Here is a 21,778-nt window from a genome sequence, read left to right as displayed (position 1 = left end):
ATTTAAACTCATTGGGAGTATTTATAATGTGATATTCAATGTGATACCAAGTAGTTATACAAGGCTATTAACTTTAAATGCATTGAAATTAAATAAAATTTAAAATGTTATTTAGTTCTATCACATTTTTAATGCTCCATAAACATGTGCAGCCAGTGGATATCGGACACTTTTATGTTGATATAGAACATTTTCAAAATTAAACAGCGTTACTGTAGAATATTTTCTATTTGTTATGAATGAATTCACCATTTTTGAAATGTAATAACACTAATTGCAGCTGATGGGATTACCCATTATTTTATAGCGCTACACAATATTTAAAAAAAATACTGTGAATGTTCATTGATGCTTCATTGTTAGACACAAATACATTTTTTCTTAAGTAGCAGAAGGCAACATATTGAAGTGATGGAAGAGTTGTCTTTCTTACTTATAAGCTGTGTATCCATGGATAAATTACTTGACCACTCTGGGGCTTCCTTTGCCTTTCTGTAAAAGGGACATTAAATAACTATACATAGCCCATAGGGCTATTGTAAGTGTTAAATAAGTTAAGACAGTATTCAATGAAAGGGCAGTTATTATCTTGATGGCATCTCAACCTCAAGACTCTACCTATTAACACAATGCTAAAGAACTGCTAAAAACCATGAATATATTCCCTTCTTAGTGTTTTAAGACTTCCTCCTTTGGTTTTGACAATGCTATGAATTGTATAAACTATTGCAAAAGTTAAGGCCAAACCTAATTGGATTAGCACACATCAGGGTTACAATGCTGACTCTATACTTCCTATATATCTCAATTTCATCATCTATAAAATGGGAATAGAATATCCTTGTGGGATTTTTGTGATAAATAAATGCCTGGTCCAAAAAGAGCCCAGCACAGAAGATGGCAGTTTGTATGCACTGAAAAAACTCCAGAAACAAACATCTATTGTTGTTGTTTTCATTTTTCCACTAGGAGCTATGTCTAGCTTATTGAATGAATGAATGAATGAATGGATTATGCTAAATCAATAATTAGCCTCCCTTGTTACTGCCTGATACAAGGCTATGAATAAATATCACCAATATAATAATTTCATGAAAGTCCAGCTAAGTTAAATAGCTTATACATAGCTTTGTACATTTCTGCCAGTAACTGGCAAAAAGAAAAATATGACTAAATGCAATAGCTTAGAGCTCTGGGCATCAATTCTCATGATTCTCATCATTATCCAAATATTATTTTTGTTTTCTGCCAAATTTTTGTATAATACATAACTGACTGCCCCTTAATATTGACAATGTAGGTTTTCTGTTTACACTTTGATTTTTAATATGAACCATACTTATTTAAATGAGTAAACTCTGCTTTAGTCAAAGCCATTATAAAAATAGCTTGGTGTTAAGAATGGAAAACCAGATTCAGCTAAATCATTTGACAAAGTTTCATCAAATATATGCTTTTTTATTCATTAGGACCTCTGATTAATGCAAAAAAGTCTAAAGTGGTTCAGAAAATGTGCCTGGGATAACATATGATGTGAGTGTAATTCTTATCTTAGGCTGGTAGAATTTGTTCACTAACCCTACAATTATAAGTAGAATGCTTGAGCTGGTTATTCTCCAAGTGCCTCAGCCAGATCCATTTTCCTCTCTTCTCTGACCTGCTCTAGGATACGACTTCATCTACCTGGCTTTCTTCATGGTTGTCTTTCCTTTAGGTTCAAACAGTGGGAGGATCTGTATTAGGAAAAGTAGATGTCCTGCTTCAGTACCTCACCTCTGGCAGAAGTTGTGTTCCTTCAGGGACATGTCTCCCTGGGCAGGAATGTCCTCCATAGCTGTTCTCGCACTTGGCTCCAGAAATACAAGTTCTTCCCCTGTTCATTCAGCTATATGGTGGGAATGGCTTTCCACCAGTGACCAGTCTCTGGGTGCCTCACCATCCCTTGTTTGATGCAATAAACTCTGCACACCCTATAATAGTCCCTTCATAAAGTTATTTTCATGTGAATTCTCTGGGGTAAATTCAGTTTTCTACCAAACCCTGCCTTGTACAAAGAAAAAGAGAAAAAGCTCTGATGCCAGGTCTTTATCAGGTATTTAACTACAGGAAAGTTCTTTCTACTGATTTAAGTTTACTTTTCTACGAAATGAGAGTAACAATATTTGCTCACTGACACTACAGCGTTGTGAAGTTTGTATGTAATAAACAGAGAGAATCTCATGACTTTTCCTGAAAATATTGTGCTAATGTTCTTTTTGTCCCGAATGAAATAAATAATTGGGGAGATCTCTATTTTGCAACCATAAGAGAAGCCAGCCAGAAAATGCAGTGAAGGAAGGCAGAGCTGAAAGAACTGCTGAGACACTCAGATCAAACTGGAGCTAACGGCTCACCTAACAGCAGGACTATTTTGTATTTCTATTTTTTTTTTTTTTTTTTAGTTTAAAGCAGTTTGGATTCAGTTTTCAGTATATACAACCATAAAACATCCAACATTGCAGAAGAAACAAACTGTCTTCCCATGTTTAGTTATTAGATGCTGATGGCATAAATACACTTTTTGATAAATATTTACTCTTGGTAAATCATCCCATTCCCCAGGCTTGTGGAATGGTCTGCTTTGATAGTTGTTTCTAAACTCTGCAGACAAAATTCTAAAATCGAAAGAAGGTTTAACTAGATGCAATAAATATTTCTTATATGTCTAGTAATTATAGAAATATTCAGGTGAGTAGCCTAATTATACACATGGGCGTTTTAAAGCTGATTAAGTATCTTAGTAACTATAAAAGATCAGTTTTCTAGACCACTCAGAAAAAGTCAGTTTTGTGTTTATCAACTTGACATTGAATATAGATAACTTAAGTTACAATACACAAATGTTAAAGGACAGGAGAAGAGTAAATATCTAAGAACTTGAAACAAGGTGCTATTTATATCAAGAAAGCAATGTCTACTTTTTAAGAAAATTAAGTTTAGGGAAGGTTTACAATTACACTTTTATACCATAGTAATATTTTGAATGTGAACATGTGAATTTATTTTTTTCAAAATAATGGCAGCAAAAATTTTACATAGCCTATATTGAATTTACATATTCAAATGAGGCTTTTCCAGTAATAATGGGGATTGATACAAAGCTAGAGTTTGACTTTTGACTTTATGCCAAAGGTACTAACCATCCTATAGGTTACAGAAGATTGATTACTTTTAAATTTTAATTCCTTCTGAAAATTATTAAAAAAAGCTTTACTAAATTTTGGACATACATATTTTCTCCAAATTTTACATTTAGTGAACTAAGAATATCTGCAATAGCTCAGTTAACATCAACAGAAAGCTTCAAAAAAGGATTCTGAAATGACAGGCAAAAGTTTTTTATTGTAGGCAATTATTTTAACTGCATATTTGGCTTTATGCGTGATAAGTCATGTGGGAAAAACATCCACATTGCAGTTAGGATTTCAGTATCTGGCTTTCATTTTCTTCTTCTTCTTTTTTTTTTTTTCTTTTTAGAGCAATGGCATTAATGGGATTTTGCCAGGTTATAAAAATGAGGGCTTTGTTGGGAGTTACTTGTAGTTTCCGAGCTGAATGGCAGAGCGCACATAGACACATCGGAAGGTGGCTGGCTGAATGTCCCAGTACTGAACTGGGTTGCTGAAAAGACTCACTCCTGAATAAGAAGCCTTTTTAGTGTTGTATCCAGGTGGGCAGAAGTCATTAGATCCAACTGCAGTGATGTTGTTGTTATGAAGATAGACAACCTGCAACATGAAATAACAGAAAATAGTTATTTTCCTCTGAATGTATTGAGGCTCTTCATGTAAATACTTCATTCTTTTTCAGTATTTTCATCCTTCAGTTTAAAATACTGTAATACTTCTTAAACCAAAATTTTTATTTCTCTCTTTGTTTTAAAACTTGCTTTTCCCTTCCTTAGTCCCCTCATTTTGGTATATGGCATCTCAATCTTTTCAGATGCTCAATCTAAAAACATTGTCATTATCTTCCCTCCTTCCTTTCCCTTATACTCTCTGCCCAACCATCAACAAATCCTGCCAGCTCCAACTGTAAAATATATATAATCCAGTTCTTCTCCCCAAGTCTACTCCCAAATCCTTTTCCAAAGCTGCCATTATCTTCTTCTGTGTTATTGAAGTTGCACTGATTGTTCTTCCTGCTTCCTCTTTTGCCTTCCTAAAGTCTTTTCTTTCTTTATTTTCTTTTTTTTTCTTTCGTTCACAAAGAAATTACTTTTTAAAACTAAGCCAATTTATATCTTTTTTTGTATCAATATCCCACTGGCTTCTCATGTCATGCAGAATAAAATCCAAAGTTCTCACATTGGCATCCAAATCCTACATGATCTGATATCCTCTGCTCTGACCTCATCTCCCTTCACTGTTCAATCCAACCACTCTGGCCTACTTGCTTCTCCTCTAATATAAAAGGCACTAGAGGCCCGATGCATGAAATTCATGCACGGGGGTGTGTGTCCCTCAACCCAGCCTGCACCCTCTCCAATCTGGGACCCCTTGAGGGATGTCCAAGTGCCCATTTAGGCCCGATCCCATGGGCAGTCAGACATCGCTCTCACAATCCATGACTGCTGGCTCCCAACCACTCGCCTGCCTGCCTGATTGCCCCTAACTGCTTCTGCCTGCCAGCCTGATCACCCCTAACCACTCCCCTGCCAGCCTGATTGACGCCTAACTGCTCCCCTGCCAGCCAGATTGTCCCTCACTGCCCTTTGCTGCTAGCCTGGTCACCTTTAACTGCCCTCCCCTGCTGGCCGGATTGCCCCCAACTGCCCTCTCCTGCAGGCCTGGTCCCTCCCAACTTCCCTCCCCTGCTGGCCTGGTCTCCCCCATTTGCCCCCCTCTGCTGGCTTGGTCACCCACAACTGCCCTCCTCTTCCAGCCTGGTCACCCCTAACTGCCCTCCCCTTCTGGTCTGATCACCCACAACTGCCCTCCCCTGCAAGCCATCTTGTGGTGGCCATCTTGTGTCCACATGGGGGCAGCCATCTTTGACCACATGGGATTGGCCATCTTGTGTGTTGTAGTGACGGTCAATTTGCATATTACTCTTTTATTAGATAGGATGGTTCCTCCTCCAGCCAGCATGCACTGCTTCCTCCACCTTCAATAAAGCTTCTCCAAGCTGCCTGCCAGGCTTACTTCCTCATGTAATTAATTTCCCCTTAGCAGGAAAGTCTTCCCCAAACATCCCATTCTGCCATTCTCTGTTGCTATCACACTTTTTTTTATTTAGTTTATAGCAATAATCACTATAGAGCATATTATATATTTATTTTGTTTTTTGTCTGTTTTCCTCATATAGAATAAAAGCTCTATTAGGAGAAAAACCTTTTCTGTTTTGTTCATGACTTTAACAGGGATTGTGTGGAATTTTTAGATCAACTAATGGAGAACTTTTATCTTGATAATATCGAGTCTTTTAATTAACAAGCATGTAATATCTCTATTTTTATCTTCTTTAATTTTTTATAATTAAATTCCTAATAGACTATTTTATTAGGAATGAATAAGTTGATTGTAAAATTACATGGAAATGCAAAAAAAAAACAAAACCAGTCAAAACAATTTTGGAAAATTAGAACAAAATTAGAGAACCTTCACTCCCAATTTCAAAACATAATCAAAAGCTACAGTAATCAAAGGTGTATGCCTGGATGTTGTGGCTTAGCCTTTGAGCATTAGACCCAGGAATCAAGAGGTTGCCTGTCTGATTCCCGGTCAGGGCACATGCCCAGGTTGCTGGCTCGATCCCAGTAGGGGGCATGCAGGAGGCAGCCAGTTGATGATGTTCCTCTTTCCTTGATGTTTCTATCTCTCTATCCCTCTCCCTATCTCTAAAAAAATCAATGGCAACATATATTTTAAAAATAGGTGTACTAGCAAACAAAATGTAGCATATCCATTTTGGAATGCTCTTTACCAGTGAACATGAAAGTGTAATAAATGCTATGAAGTGGATGTCCTAAAATCATTATGATACCTTAAAAAAGCCAGACACAACAGCCACACATTGTCATGATTACATTTACATAAAATGTCCATAAAAGGCAAATCCATAGAGACAGAAAGAAGATTAATGATTCCCTGTGTCTGGGGATGAGATTCAGAACTGACTAGAAATTAAGAAAATATTTTGAGGTTAATAGAAATGTTCTGAAACTGGATTGTGTTGATGTTGAACAAGTATATAATTCTATATAATAAAAAGGTAATATGCAAATTGACCATCACACCCTCACAAGATGGCTGCCTATGACCAGGCCGGCAAGGGGGTTAGTGAGGGATGACCAAACAACTGAACAGCAGGCTTCGTGGGGCAACCAGGCTGGCAGGGGGGCCATGAGGGGTGTGACCCGGTCAGTGGGGGGGCAGTTGGGGGCGACCAGGCTGGTGGGGGGGTAGTAAGAGGTGACCAGGCCAGCGTGGGGGGGGCATTTATGGGCGACCGGCCGTCGGGGGGGGGGGGGCAGTTGGGGATGATCAGGCTGGCAGAGAGGGCAGTAAGGGGTGATCAGGCCAGTGGGGAGGGGGTGCAATTAGGAGTGACCAGGCAGGCAGGCAGGTGAACGATTAAGAGCTAGTGGTCCAGGTGAGAGGGATGTCTGATGTCCGACTGCTGGTTTAGGCCCAATCCTCGGGATCGGGCCTAAGCCAGCAGTTGGACATCCCCCAAGTAGTCCCAGATTGGAGAGGGTGCAGGCTGGACTGAGGGAACCCCCCCTACCTCCATGCATGAATTTCATGCACTGGGCCTCTAGTTAACCTATAAACTTATAGAAAAAGAAGTAGTTGGTTTAAATCACATGGTGCCTATAGGAAGAGAGATAAAATGAGCATATGAACAAACTATTAGATATGAAAAATCAAGAGTGAGGGCCTTCTGAATGTGGGAACTTGTGTGAAAGTCTATAATATTTGTTGATATTCAACAAAGACTTCAAACTAGCATATTTTATATATTTTCCACTGTGATCCACAATATGAAACATTATATATTGAGGTTCAGTACATATACCTCTGTGTATATGAAACAATTTTTTTAAATACTTAGCATGACAGTGATTTTTATATTAAATTTATTCTATTCTATCCCATCCCATCCCATCACATTTCATAAATGTTCTTAATAAACCCATGAAACTGATTATATGAACTCTAAGTAATGTATTTAGACTAACATTTGAAAAAGAGCAATCAAGAAGGTAAGAATGATTATACTGAGATATAAAAATGAAAACAAAACAAAACAAAACAAAACCCACCACCAACTAAAATCCTAATATTAACAATGGTATCTATTCTTATTAGGTCTTCCAAAAGACTTGGTTTTACTTGTGGCTTCAAACCTGCTTACTCACTTCTCTACCATCACAAAGCACCCACTGAAAAAGGATTAGCATAAAATAATGAAAATTGTGATATATTAATTTAATATGGAGTTTTTGTCACAACTCATTTAAAAATATCAGTAAATTATTGATATAATTGATATCAGAATAAAAGATAAATCTATTTTGAACCCCCAAGTAATAAAGTTGAGATACTAGGTTATCTAAAGGGCAACTTTGTAAAATGGTTTTACCATAACATAGTGTCAGTGTCAAATTTTAGTTTCTGAATCACCAAAGTTGAACTAAGTACCTATGTAAACCTCTGAAATAATTTAATGCTCTATTACCACAGCGGGTCATTGAACTGTGTCCTCTAATCCTTTTGAGGATTAACTTGATAATTTATATAAAGTTAATTCAGTCACATTGCTACATAAACATTCCCTTTTGACCTAAATGATATATGCTGAAGCTAAAAGTTAAACCTACTATTTTATTCCATATCTGTGCATCATAGATTATATCATCTTCTCCAACCAGTATGTGTTATCACACTGATCAGTGACTTGAAAGTACCTACCTCAGAAAAATATTACTTTCTGGAATCAAGCATTACAGTAAGTTCAAGGCAATAGCCTTAATTAAAAAAAATAATCATTTGAACCTATATATATATATATATATATATATATATATATATATATATATATATATATATAAAGGCTAAGTGTCCATCTGACCAGTAGCTATGAAACACACTGACCACCAGGGGGCAAACACTCAATGCAGGAGCTGCCGTGACACACACTGGGCATTTAAAAATAAACGGCACCATGGACCAGGTGCCAACAAACCAACACTCGGCTCCCCCCAAGTGCGACACAGGCCCCGCGACTACCCCAGAGTGACACCCCACCAAATCACAGCCGATGCTGCCAAGACCCCATGGCACAAAATGCAGCCCACAGGCCAGCCTAGTCCAGAAACAGTGGCTGTGGGTGCTGGGTAATGAAGTCATGTAGCAACACCTGGCTTCCTCTCCCTAGCGACTAGCCTACTTGGAGTTTCTTCAGCCCAGGAACATGACTTGCTTTATAGCCAGGTGCAAACATTTTACACTTTAACCAAATATCTGTGAAGCATTTTTCTGTTCCTCATATCATTTGATCCTCACAGAACTCCTGGAGTAGATAGATAGAAGACTCAGTAGAATCCTATTATTTTTTTCCATTAGCTGGAAAACAGAGATTTAGAAAGTTTAGAAACTTGACCCAACTAAAAAGAATTAAGAAATGGTGGACCTTTAAAATGACTTCAGGTTTTCTCACTGTGCAGATTATAGTCAAACACTGCTACAGTTAAATATTTTACCCTTTGTTATCCCTGCGTGAGCTACAATAATAATCTGCTTCATGTTGATATTTACTGCTGTGTTGCTGACAATTACTTGAAAGGGAAGTTGAGGTGCTTCACTGGGCTGAAAAAAGTTTAGCTAAATCAGAAAGCAGGTTTAATTAAGCAAGTTCATTCTATATATCCTAGAGATATGGTGCATAAAATTCGTACATGGCTGGGCCTGGCCGACCATCAGGGTCAATTGGAGCCTTCCAGCTGCCAGCCGGGGCCTTCCTTCCCCAGCTGCCAGCTGTTGGCTGGGGCCTTCCTTCATTCCACACCGTCCCCTGATGGTCAGTGCACATCATAGTGAGTGATCAAACTCCTGGTCTCCTGGTCAAACTTCTGAGAGGACACTTTGCATATTAGCCTTTTATCTATATATTTTATTCCATATCTGTGCATCATAGATTATATATGTAGATAAAAGGCTAAGTTGACTCGCACAAGCATGATACATATAAAGCTCTAACTAGTGCCAATCACATGCATGTGTTTTGATCTGTCATTGTCGATTGTGAATTTGTTTGACACTTCTATTTTAGAGAAAGGGCAAATAGAGATATTAAAATATTTCTTCTAATGAATTTCCTTTCAATGTGCATGAATCTGTGCACTGGGACACTAGTATTTTATAAAACTAGAATGACTATTTATGTGGAAACATTAAAGTATCTCTTTGCAAAATAATTTCTAAGTAGAGCTTCCCACCTCCTGGAATCCCAATGAAGAGGATTTGCTCACTAGATATTATTTGCAATAGTTAGTGGAATTGGATTACCTGGATGTACTTATGTTCGGCCAGCCCGCCAGGAACTTTGATAAGCTTGTTGTTGTTTAAGTGAAGTTCTCTCAAGTGAGGAGTGTTGGCCAGAGAGCCATTGTCAACAGCAGAGATGCTGTTGAAGCCCAGTCCCAACCTGCAACAGAAAAGAGAAAACAAGAGCATTTACCACACATGGATGCCTTCTCACAGGCACGTGATTAAATGATTGAAAAAAAAAGGACATTTTTCAGTTTTGCATTTACTCTTCCCTCTGTCTATAGTGTTTTTTTCAAATTTACTAAACTTGGACAAAAGCCCAGTTTTTCTGAAGATTTCAGGTTAGAGTTACCCTCTTTAAAATTCCTCTGATAGTAGCAGACTGAATTGGTACCCCAGTAAATGCTCAAATACCAATCATCCTGCTGTCACCTTCTTGTAAAACTCAAGGGACTGTGTACTTGTATGTCTTTCCTTGAGCAAAGTGACTGTTTTGTATATTCAGTACTAACATAGAGCTTGAAATAATCAATGAATAGCCATTAAGGTGATTCCTCCATATAATGAACATAGTGGATTCATTTGGGAGAAAAATAAAAGAAATAATATTATCATTTTGGTTACGCTGGAAATTAAGCAATTGTAAATTTAGCACATAAATTTATTTGTTGGAAATAAAAGTACAAGGTTCTAATGAGTCAATAAACCTACCTTACAGAAAGGTTAGCATAATTAGCATCTTATACTATTTAGGAAGAATTCTTCAGTAACCATCTGTTTCTGTCAGAATGTGCCTGGTCCCAACATCCCTGGTTTCTGACCCTGATCTCTGGCCTAAATCTCTAGGGATTAGACAAAAAGATATTGGAAGAAATCCAGAAAGCTCCAAGGGAGAGAAAGAGGAAGAACCTATTGGTTTTCTTCAAATGCAGAGGTGACTTGGGCACATTTTATAGGATAGTTTCTACTTGCCTTCAGCTAGTTCTGACCTTTGAGCCCTTTTGAGGTTTAAATGCTGGCTTAGGTAACCAAAGTCTCCCAATTTGAACCATGACTTGGTAGTTGAAATAACTGAGATTAAAGTATACTGATTTTAGGCAATTAATAGCAGAGTTGGTTTATTTTAGCTATGGAGTCTTAACCTGGCTTTTCCTTTTTTTATTTCAAAATCATATCTTCTATTTCTTATAATATTCTAAATCCCATGTCCATTTTGGGATAACACATTTCTTAGAATGTACTATCCCTAATAATTTATTCAAGGAAACTTCAGTTTTTAAATAATTTACTTATATATTCGAGAACCTAATATGTTCAAGATATTATCCTAGCTTGTGAGGGCAGGGGACACATGGGTCAAAAATCCATGATTCTTTTCATTGAAGATTATCATACTTTATAAGGGAGAGATGATGATGTAATAATACATATTGATATATATGATGACATATGTGCGTGTGTGTGTGTGTGTGTGTAATAAAAGGGAAATCTGCCTGAAAATCTTTTTTGCTTTTGCAGAGGGACAGACACTATTTTCTCCCCCATTGTTCCCAACAACTCATTGGAATATTTGCCCTGCAACATGTTCTGAGATCAATGGCTGCTTTCTTCTTTTCATAGTTTTGATTTTTCAGTACCAAAATACTTCTCATGTTCCAACATCAGTGAAAAGCAAACAACACAAGGATTTGATGGTTTAATAGACAATTTTTTCTGGACTTAATTCCAAAACCAGATGTGTTTGATAAATTTAAGAGTCAAGAAAGTTTGCTTGGCCAATGAGGCAATTTGCTCTAACTTAATGAATGGAATTTAAATCCATTTAAACAGAAATCCTTACTTCTATTGACCTTTTCAATGTTTACTAGCTCTTTATACTTCTTTCTATTTGATACAAAGCATATGATGTTAATATTTAAGTGAAGAATCTCAAGTTATCCATACTATTTTCAGTACAGAATAACTTATTTTACTAAAATGTCACAAGGAGTATGAATGATTTACCATATTTAGAACATTAGACTATTGTTAATTCTTATCCCTACTATTCATCCAAATATTGATCCAATAATAACAGCTGTTCTAAAGACAATTCTATACAGTAATCAATGCAACCTATCTTCCAATATTTTCTGCAGCTGAAGGGATCAAATAAACAAATAAAGGTGGGTGATACATAATACTATTTTGAAATATACTTTCTACATTAGAAGCTGTATTTAAAATAGTTTTAATTAAATGATTTCTTAGCATGTGCTCATCTTCAGCCTTCACCATCCATCGGGTCATTGAAAAATATCCAGAGAAATAGGAAAAGTTGCATTATATATTCACCCCACAGTAGATATTTCTCAAAGATGAACTGAATACTTTATATTTATTTATCTGCCATGAAATTTACATACAAAAAGAGGAGTGAGCCAATTTGGCATATACCATGCTTCTCTGTAAAAATATTCAGGAATACATGTGGATCAAGAACAGTGTGTTTCTTGAAGACAACTGAAAGAGTTTTCCAGCACTCTCCTCTGTTTATTACTTTACCAGGTTGCAAATATGCGAATGATTAAAGTCAGGTTAGAAAGCAAGACAGGCATTAGTGATCATTTTATAAGGGGGGAAAAGTAAAAAAGGGCCAGACATTTAAAAAATATATTTTATACTACATTAAGGGTCCAGAGACATTTTAAACTCTTCAGAATAAGCATTAGTGAATCTCATCATAACTCGTAGTATTCTAACTCTATAATGTAGTGTAAGATGTCCAATATTTATATATCCTGGTAGCTTTAATTTTAATGCATTTTCAAATTCTGAACACTGTGTTATAATTCACTTAACCTTCAATGCAACTAAAAACATAATGAATGAACATACTGATTTAATTTAATGCCTTGTAATAAGATATATCTTAATTTTACAATAATAGGACATTCATAAACTAATAGGTTGGTCTCAGTTACAGTAAGTATACTATTTCATTAGTGTTTATTTAACAGCAATAATTGGGCTAGCTAAAGTCTGAGGTTGTTGTAAACAACAACAAAAAATGTGGTACAGTAAAAAATCAGTCATGTTTCTAAATCTGAGCATGTGGGCACTAGTATACCTAGCCATTATACTGAAAGAATGCTATGAAAAAATATAAAATATTACTTAGCCAAATTATTCAGTCCTTTCAGGCTAGCTGCATCAACTTTGGTGATTTTGTTGCCATCAAGATGTAATTCAGTAAGGGAAGGAGGAAGACCTGGAATATGGATACAAAATGTTAAATTAGCAGATAAACATAATTTCTAAAAGACATAACAGTTCCAAACGATTTGCTTTTCATCTTGTTCATTAGTTTTATGTTTCCTTATTTTCCTTCATCCCTTTTATAATAATACATGCTCTTGCAAGTAGTATGAGATGTCTTCAGGTTTCTCCTAGATTGATTTTAACAAAAACATGGACTGTGCTTATCATGTATTGTAGAAGATGTTTCCCTCTTACGAATTGTTAGGATACAATTGTGGAACTGCAGTGAAGCCCTGAATCTCATTAAGTTTTTACACCTTTGTTAATGGGCTAACACTGTCATTGATAAACTATAATTACTCTAACATGAAGGGATGAGAAGTTGAGCTATGAAAAGAAATTATATATTATACTAGAGGCCCGGCGCACAAATTCATGCATGCGTGGGGTCCCTCTGGGTGGCTGGCAGGGATTGGGCTGAAACCTGCAGTCCAACACCACTTTGCAGCTCCTACCTGCCGCTCCCACTCATCCTAGCCCCACTGTGCCTGCTGCAGGCTCGGGCCCAATCAGTCCCAACGCCATGGGCCCTGCATCTGGCACCCTCCTGAGGGGAGTGGCCTGTGAGATAGGGCTGAAACTGGCTCTCCAACATCCCCCAAGGGGTCCCGGATTGTGATAGGGCACAGGCCAGGCTGAGGGACCCCACCAGAGCACGATCGGGCCGGGGAGGGCCCACAGGAGGGCTCCAGGGCATGTCCGGCCCATCTCACTCAGTCCCAATCGGCCGGACCCCAGCAGCAAGCTAATCTAACAGTCGGAGCATCTACCCCCTGGTGGTCAGTGCACATCATAGCAACTGGTTGACCAGTGACTGTCTGCCCCCTAGTGGTCAGTGCATGTCATAGTGAGTGGTTGAGCAGCCTTAGCATATCATTAGCATATTATGCTTTGTTTGGTTGTTCAGTTCTGACACTCAGTCTATTTGCATATTGCCCTTTTATTATATAGGATAAATTAACTAGTTATTTCATTAATGATCATCATTAAAAACTAACATTGATATCCTGGCTGGTGTGTCTCAGTTGGTTGAGCATCGTCCCATGCACCAAAGGGTCTCTGGTCCAATTCCCAGTCAGGGCACATGCCCATGTTGTGGGTTCTGTTCCTAGTCAGAGTACATATAGGAGGCAAATAATCGATATTTTATCTCTCACATTGACGTTTCTCTCTCTCCCTCTAAAAAAAAATCAGTAGAAACATATTTAAAAAAAAAAACACACTAATTGATAAATTGGCCTTAGTCTTAATCAACTTTTCCATAGAAATATCAAATGCCTCAGGCAACATGGGTGTACAGAAAGAGCTAAAGCTTCCTTGGATTTTAAAAATCAGGACTGTTTCTGTATAGAAGTGGAGTGCAGAGGCCTCTAATCAAGTGATCTGCCATATGTTGATCACCTGGGAAATCATTTTAGATCCAAAATATGTACTAAACCTCTAGACAGCACTTCTTAAATGACTAGGAATTCTAAAAATTTAGTAATATAAATATAAAAGTTTAAATATTTTATTTTCATTTTCTCCAGCCATCTGAGGAGGAATTATGTTTTTATACAGCTTTTTAAAGAGCATATTGTCCCACTTACAACTACAAAGAAACCTGAAAATTGGTTGCATGTAGAACTAATGTCTGCTCAGTTGAAAGTGTTGGTTATTTGCCTACTAAGAACAGAAATGGAAAATCACAGGTTACGTCTGGTCCCAAATTTTCATTGCATCCCACTGAATTCTATTAAGATTGTCTATTTAATGTAAAAGTTTAGTCTGTATTTGATTGAAAATGACTTAGTTTCTCTATATATGTGGGAGATGCTAAGGAAAGATTTTACTTACTGAATGTTGTGTACCAAACACTGACATTGGCACTTTTTCTAATTTAGCTCATTTAATTTTTTCAATATTTATATTATTTTTCATTTGTCCCATTTCATAGAGGAGGAAACAGAGATGCAAACTTACAAATGCTGTAGGTTATCTAGCAACTAGGTAGAAATATAATAAGTTCCCAGATAGCCCAAGGGAGTTAAAATAGCATGCTCTTAACTGAAGGAAATGAAATCACAATTGCATTATTCTGATGAATAAGCATCAGAAAATCACAGTCACTCTTGAAATAAAGGATTTGAAACACCAGAATCTCCATAGAATAAATACATGTGGATTTTTAAACAATTTCTATGAATAATAAGCAATGAATGCAAGTTTTTTTCTTCCCTTTTACCATGAAAAGATGTTTTTAAAATATAGTCTCTCTAGAACACCAATTATCATCACATCTAAGTGTCTCCCTTTGGGGATGTCAGGTTCCCAAAAGGAAAGTTATAGCCAGGAAGAAGTATGACTGTGGAAGAAACTTTGCATAGGATAGAGAGAGTCAAATTTATAAAGAACATCATAACCTTGGCACTGTAGCATTGAGCCAAAGAACCTAAACTATAGTTACTTTATTTTTCCTTTCTATTTTCATTTTAAGACAAAACATACTGACATCTTACTTTGGCCCAAATACTATGTGTGTGCATTACAAGTCTTACATCTATTAATCCTCACAAATATTCATTCTCAAAGATAGATGTCACCAATTTTATAGATAACAAAACTGGGGCTGTAGAGATGTGGGATAATTAGCCTAAAGTCAGAGAGCAACTAAAAGGCTGAGTCAGGCCTCTCGCTCAGGTTGGTCTAACTCAAGAGTAAATTTATAATCTCTCCATTCCATTCCACTGCCTGTGTCCATCAGTGATGAAAAATAACATGTAGAAATTAAGACTCCCTGAAGGTTGGTGATGTTCAGGCTGAAGGGTCTCAGCCTAAGAAAGATAGACTCATATGTTAGATACATATATAAATATGCATGGAGACAGGGCTTAATATGACAGCAGAGTGAAATAGTCAAACACTGGAGTTCTGACAACCCCAGTTCTGACACTTCCCAGCTCCAAGACATTGGTCATGATTTACTTCATCTCTTTATGCCTCATTTTCCTCATTTATACAACAGGTGTAAAAATATTACTTACAGAGGATTGTTTTGAAATTCATATAACAGAACCTATGATAGGCATTTCATCAAGTGCTGAATAAAACGTAGTTACTATAATTGTATTGTTATTAAGTATTGTCAAATAAAAGCAAGATGAGAAAAGAGCACCTAGGATAGGGAAAGGACATAAGAAAGTCAAGAAAAACAGATGACTCAGTGATGAAAATGTTACTGAGGGATATTTAGGAAGGTGCATCAAGGACAGCAAAATCAAAGATTGTTCTTACAGCAAACCATCTGGCAGCATGAAGGAGTGGAAAGACCTGAACTTTAAATTCCAACTACTCTACTTCACCTTCTACAGCTCTAAGGCTTTATACAAAATATAGATGGATAGATGATAGATAGGTAGGTAGATGGATAGATAGATAGATAGATAGATAGATGATAGATATAGATATGGATAGATAATTTTATATGTATGTCATAAAATATAATTATATAAATATAAATAAAATATATTAAATGTACATAATCCCTGTACTGCGGAAAAAGATCACTGTTACATGCAAAAAATCAGAGACTCAACAGGAATGCACTTTATGAACTGTAAATCAATCTCACTTATCTATCTATGTATCTATATATCCATCTATACTAGTAGTTACTATTATGAGTCAAAAACATCCTCTGTAGCAAAAGGACTGTAGAGAGGGCAAGGGGTGGTAAGAAACCATTCTATGGAATATGTGCGCTCAAGAGTTGAAGTTTCCATGGAAGTGCAAGAAAGGGTCATTGTTTCTGCGAGCAAGAAGCTACATTTTCTACCCAGTCCAAGAAAAAGACATCTACATTGAGAAGGGCCAGATTGAAAGGAAAATTTGAAAATACAAAGGGGTTTTTGTGAGACTAAAGGACCTAAGACAGGGAAAATGTGTCAATTAGAGAAACTTATTTTTGATGACTTGATGCCTTTTCTGATTCACAAATACTGGCTGATGCACCTCTCCTGGGTAGCCCTTCACAAAATGAGCTTACCCCATGACTGTGTGGTGATTGCTGTGTAACTGTCTGGCTTTGCTTCAGGCAGTAAGCTCCTTAAAGGCAGGTAGTATATCCTGTTCACTGTCCTATCTCCTGGGTTTGGAACTTTGACTAAGCAAAATGAGTGTTCAAAATATTTTTAATTAAAACAACATAAAGTAATGAATCCACTACTTATCTATATGCCAGATATTCCTCTAATTATTTATTTAATTTTGAAACAATCCAATGAGGTAGATATTAATATTATTTTCACTTCACTAATAAATAAATTGAGGCACAGATTTTAATAACTTGTCCAAGGTCCCAGAGCCAATTAGTGATAATTTTAAATCAAGCAAACAGATTCCAAAATCTATACTCTTTATAACACACAATTGCCTCTCTTAAAATAAGAGTATAGTCACTGTGGATGCTCTTACTCAGAGAGTAATAACTGGAAAATCCTCAGATGGAAAGAAATTCACCAACAGATTAGAGACTCAACTTAAAAATTGGCTCAATTTCCAAGGTACTTCCATCTCTCTCTCTCTCTCTCTCTCCCTCTCTCTTCCTCTTCTCTCTTTTCAATTTTTATTTTTTTGATTTCTTTGTTGATTAAGGTATTACATATGTGTCCTCATCCCCCCATTCCCTCTCTCTTTTTAAACAAAGTACTACCAAGGCGCTCTATTTCTTAAAATAGCTGTTCTATTTTCATTGAGAAATCACAATCCTATCTAATAAAAGAGAAATATGCAAATTGACCGTACCTCCCCTATACCCACAAGCCATGCTCACCAGCCAATCAGGATCAAGTATGCAAATTAACCCAACCAAGATGGTGCAGCCACGGAGCTGCAGCAAGCAGGAGGCTTGGGTTTCTGCGGCAATGGAGGAAGCCAAGCTTTCCTGCCGCCCTGGCCGGCCCAGGTGTACACTTAAGGCTACAAAGTTTCAATTACAGACGATAAATAAATCCCCCCAAAAATGGCAGCAGCCACAGAGCTGGAGAGAGCAGGAGGCTTGAGTTGCCCCCAGCGATGGAGGAATCCAAGCTTCCCTGCCACCCTGGCCAGCCCAGGCCTATACTCAAGGCTACAAAGTTTCAATTATAGAAGATAAATAAATCCCGACAAAAATGGCTGTGGCCACGGAGTGAGCAGGAGGCTTGGCTATGCTCAAGGCTACAAAGTTTCAATTATAGAAGATAAATAAACCCCAGATCTCAGGGCCTGCGCTTGGGTCACCGGGGGGTGTGGCCGGCCTGCAAACCACCACAGGCCCCTCACCCAGGCCACCCCATGCCCAAGGGAACCCCCACCCTGATCCGTTACACCCTTCAGGGCAAACCAGCTGGCCCCCACCCATGCACCAGGCCTCTATCCTATCTATCTAATAGAAGAGTAATATGCAAATTGACCATCACTCCAACACACAAGATGGCTGGCCCCATGTGGTCAAAGATGGCTGCCCCATGTGGACACAAGATGGCCACCACAAGATGAACAGCAGGGGAAGGCAGTTGGGAGGCACCAGGCCTGCAAGGAAGGGCAGTTGGGGGCAATCAAGCCTACAGGGGAGGGCAGTTAGGGTTGACCAGGCCAGCAGATGAGGGAAGTTGGGGGCAACCGGGCCTGCAGGGAAGGGCAGTTAGGGGTGACCAAGCCAGCAGAGGAGGGAAGTTGGGGATGACTGGGTCTGTAGGGAAGGGCAGTTTGGGGGGCGGGGACGGAACCAGGCCTGCAGGGGAGAGCAGTTGGGGGGGACCAGGCCTGCAGGGGAGGGCAGTTAGGGGTGACCAGGCCTGCAGGAAAGGGCAGTTGGGGAGGACCCAGGCCTGCAGGGGAGAGCAGTTGGGGGGGACTAGGCCTGCAGGGGAGGGCAGTTAGGGGTGACCAGGCCTGCAGGAAAGGGCAGTTAAGGCCAATAAGGCTGGCAGGGGAGCAGTTAGGCATCAATTGGGCTGGCAGGGGAGTGGTTAGGGGGTGATCAGGCTGGCAGTTAGGGGCAATCAGGCAGGCAGGCAGGCAGGCGAGCGTTTGGGAGCCAGCAATCCTGGATTGTGAGAGGGATGTCCGACTGCCCGTTTAGGCCCGATCCTACCTGGATCGGGCCTAAACGGGCAGTTGGACATCCCTTGAGGGGTCCCAGATTGGAGAGGGTGCTGGCTGGGCTGAGGGACACACCCACCCATGCACTTATTTTGTGCGCCGGTCCTCTAGTTCTATCATATAAAACCATGATACATACATTAAGATACATCTTAGAAAAGACTTCACCTCTACAATAAGCCTAGATGGCCCAGTAGTCAGCCAGGCTCAGTAGAAACACTTCCAGGGATAGAAAATTTACTGGAAATAAGTTGTCCACTTGAGTCACCATTCAAATTTCTAAAATGCTCTCTTTTATGTGTACAAGCCTTTGGATTTGGATGTTCAAGTTGCTTTGGGGAATTTTCTATCACCTTGAGGGATGGCGGTTATGTTGGTGTCAGCAATGCGGATGTAGGAGAGCTTCTTCATTCCCTGGAAGGCTCCGTTTTCAATCCCCGAGCTCTTCAGCGGGTTGGTGCCCAGTTCTATAAATGCAGTAAGTGCAGAACTTTTAGAGGACAGTTTTAGGATATTGCAAGTCAGAGTAGTGTCTGTTACAACAAGGAATTTACCAGAAATTTGGTTCAATAACCTCGTGACTGAAAAACAAAAGAGAAATGAAAACAATGCTCCTCAAAGGGATCTTAAAATCTGATAAAAATGTCCCTTATACTAAAAGAAACAACAAATAACAACAACAACAACAAAAAACACAAATATTTATGAAAGAGTAACAGTAAGAAAAACAACATTATTTAAGTTGCATACATAGCTTTGCCCAGAAATCAACAAAAGCAAGTATTTACAAATTATGGGGCTATTACTTTCCTAAAATACATTAAAGATGTTGTTAAATAACTTAATCTAACACTTTGTAAGCCAATTATAAATCATAATTTTATAATTCTAGTGTTTGAATGCAAAACATTAGAACACATACTTTAAAGCAAATGATTTATATATGTTCAGAATAGCATTAATCCCCAAAATGAGAATGTATCACCAAATATCTCTAATTAAGTACTATTGAATTACATACTGCATCTTAAATACAGTAGGGTAATTTCAGCTCTAGAGCTTTCTCTCATTTTAAGATCCCTAAGGACAAGAAATAAAAACATTGTAAGGCACAGATTCAAAATCCCATTTCTTCTGACCCTGCTCCTGCCATTCCAATAAGCTTAAGACATGTACATTCTAGCTAATTTACCTTCCTGCAGCTGGGTTTACTTGAAATCTCTTAAGGTGAAGCGTGAATCCTGGTCTTAGTGTTATAAGAATATCCATACCTATGACGATCATCTGGTTCAGTCCATTGAACACAGATTTTCGCACTTTGGTGATCTCGTTCTCATGGGCACGAAGCTCCTGAAGAGTTTTGGGCATTTTTTCTGGCAATTCCTTCAGCTGATTCTTGGACAGATAGAGTCGTTCCAATTTCACCAAAGGTGTAAATGCTCCAGGGCTGATTTTGCTAATTTTGTTGTTGACAAGAATCAATGCCTATAGATAGGGAACAAAAACAACCTTTTCTTAATTCCAAAACCTTCCACACACATATATAAAACAAGTGTGTAGTCTATTCATTCCATTCATGGAACTAGCAGAGAAACCTGCAAAGTTGCAAGCAATCAGTAAAGATCAAGCAGATGTGATTCCTTTAAGAAGTGCATGAAGATCTTCCCTGGCCTGAGCGGCTCAGGGTTTTGGGTTCAGTTGACTTGCAGGTTCACCCCCAGTCGGGATGTGTGTGGGAGGCAACCATTCAATGTGTCTCTCTCACATCACATCAATATTTCTTTCTCTTTCTCCTCCCCTTCCCTTCTACTCTCTCTGAAAAGCAATGGAAAGAATATCCTTAGGTGAGGATTAACAGCAACAAAAAAGTGTATGAAGACCTGAACATCAAGAATAAAGAAGAGGGAAATATAATGTAATATACATATATAAAACTATATATAATATTTCTAAAGATTGAAGTTATTAGAATGATATAAGATAGCTGAAAAGGCATCCATTCTTCAGTTTTTCAATCTCTATATCCATCTTCATTAACTGTTGTCATAGATTCCACTACAAATCTTCATCAACTTATACTATCACCAGCAGTGCAAAAGAGTAAAATTTTCTTGAAGACTCAAAAATTTAGATATAATCTGTTTCAAAAGTTTGCGGAATTAGTACATTATGTTGTAGCTTCTTACTTTACTTTGCATTTTCTTGTCACTTGAAAGCTTTAAAAATTTTCCATTCATTTACTATCATTTACTGTATTTTGGGGGAAGGAAGGGAATTGCCTGATCACAATGCTTCTCACTTTTATTAAATTTTAATAAATTTTAATAGCCAGTTAAGAGAATAAAGGTATAGTTGATATGATATGCAGAGCATAAATATACTTTTCTTCTATTTTTTTGCCCTTTTTACATATAACATTTTATATAGCCAAGTATATTAATGCTTTTGACAAATTTTTAAATTTCTGTTTCTGAGTTCTCCTAATATAGGAAATTCCTTCTTATTCATATACTTATAGCTATTGTCAAACCTATTTCTGGACTACCTAATTTTCTTCCAACAACCTGTATGTCTAAGGATCCACCATTCTTCTTATTTTAAGTCCCTTTATCAACTAATCCTAATTAAGAGGGTAATTTTATCAAGTTTTTTTTTTTTAACTCTTTCTTGTTGAGAGTATTACAGATGGCCCCTTTCTTTCTCCCTTGTCCCCCAACCCCTGGTTCCTGCCCCTTCATTTTCAACTGTAGTACACTTTTTTAAAATGTATTTTTATTGATTTCAGAGAGGAAGGGAGAGGGAGAGAAGAAATAGAAACATCA

The 21,778-nt window shown here is 37.9% G+C and overlaps 1 protein-coding gene across 3 annotated transcripts in view; it reads right to left on the bottom strand.

Moving 5' to 3' along the window:
- Positions 1–3,361: 3,361 nt before the first annotated feature.
- DCN (decorin) overlaps positions 3,362–21,778 on the bottom strand; it is a 44,382-nt gene continuing 25,965 nt past the window's right edge. For 2 of the 3 annotated variants that reach the window (XM_080661305.1, XM_080661304.1), the window contains exons 4-8: positions 20,228–20,441; positions 19,310–19,423; positions 12,690–12,783; positions 9,552–9,690; positions 3,362–3,767 (exon numbers count right to left, since the gene is read on the bottom strand). In XM_080661305.1, coding sequence (XP_080517431.1) covers positions 3,573–3,767; positions 9,552–9,690; positions 12,690–12,783; positions 19,310–19,423; positions 20,228–20,441 — 756 coding nt within the window. In that variant the 3' untranslated portion in view covers positions 3,362–3,572. Of the gene's footprint in view, positions 3,768–4,235; positions 4,513–9,551; positions 9,691–12,689; positions 12,784–19,035; positions 19,424–20,227; positions 20,442–21,778 lie in introns of those variants that run through there. The other variant, XR_013960187.1, reaches the window with a different exon arrangement.

This window comes from Plecotus auritus (assembly GCF_963455305.1).
Source record: "Plecotus auritus genome assembly, chromosome: 3".
Taxonomy (NCBI): domain Eukaryota; kingdom Metazoa; phylum Chordata; class Mammalia; order Chiroptera; family Vespertilionidae; genus Plecotus; species Plecotus auritus.
Note: the sequence above shows the minus strand (reverse complement) of the source record. Positions and strands in the feature narration are given on the sequence as shown.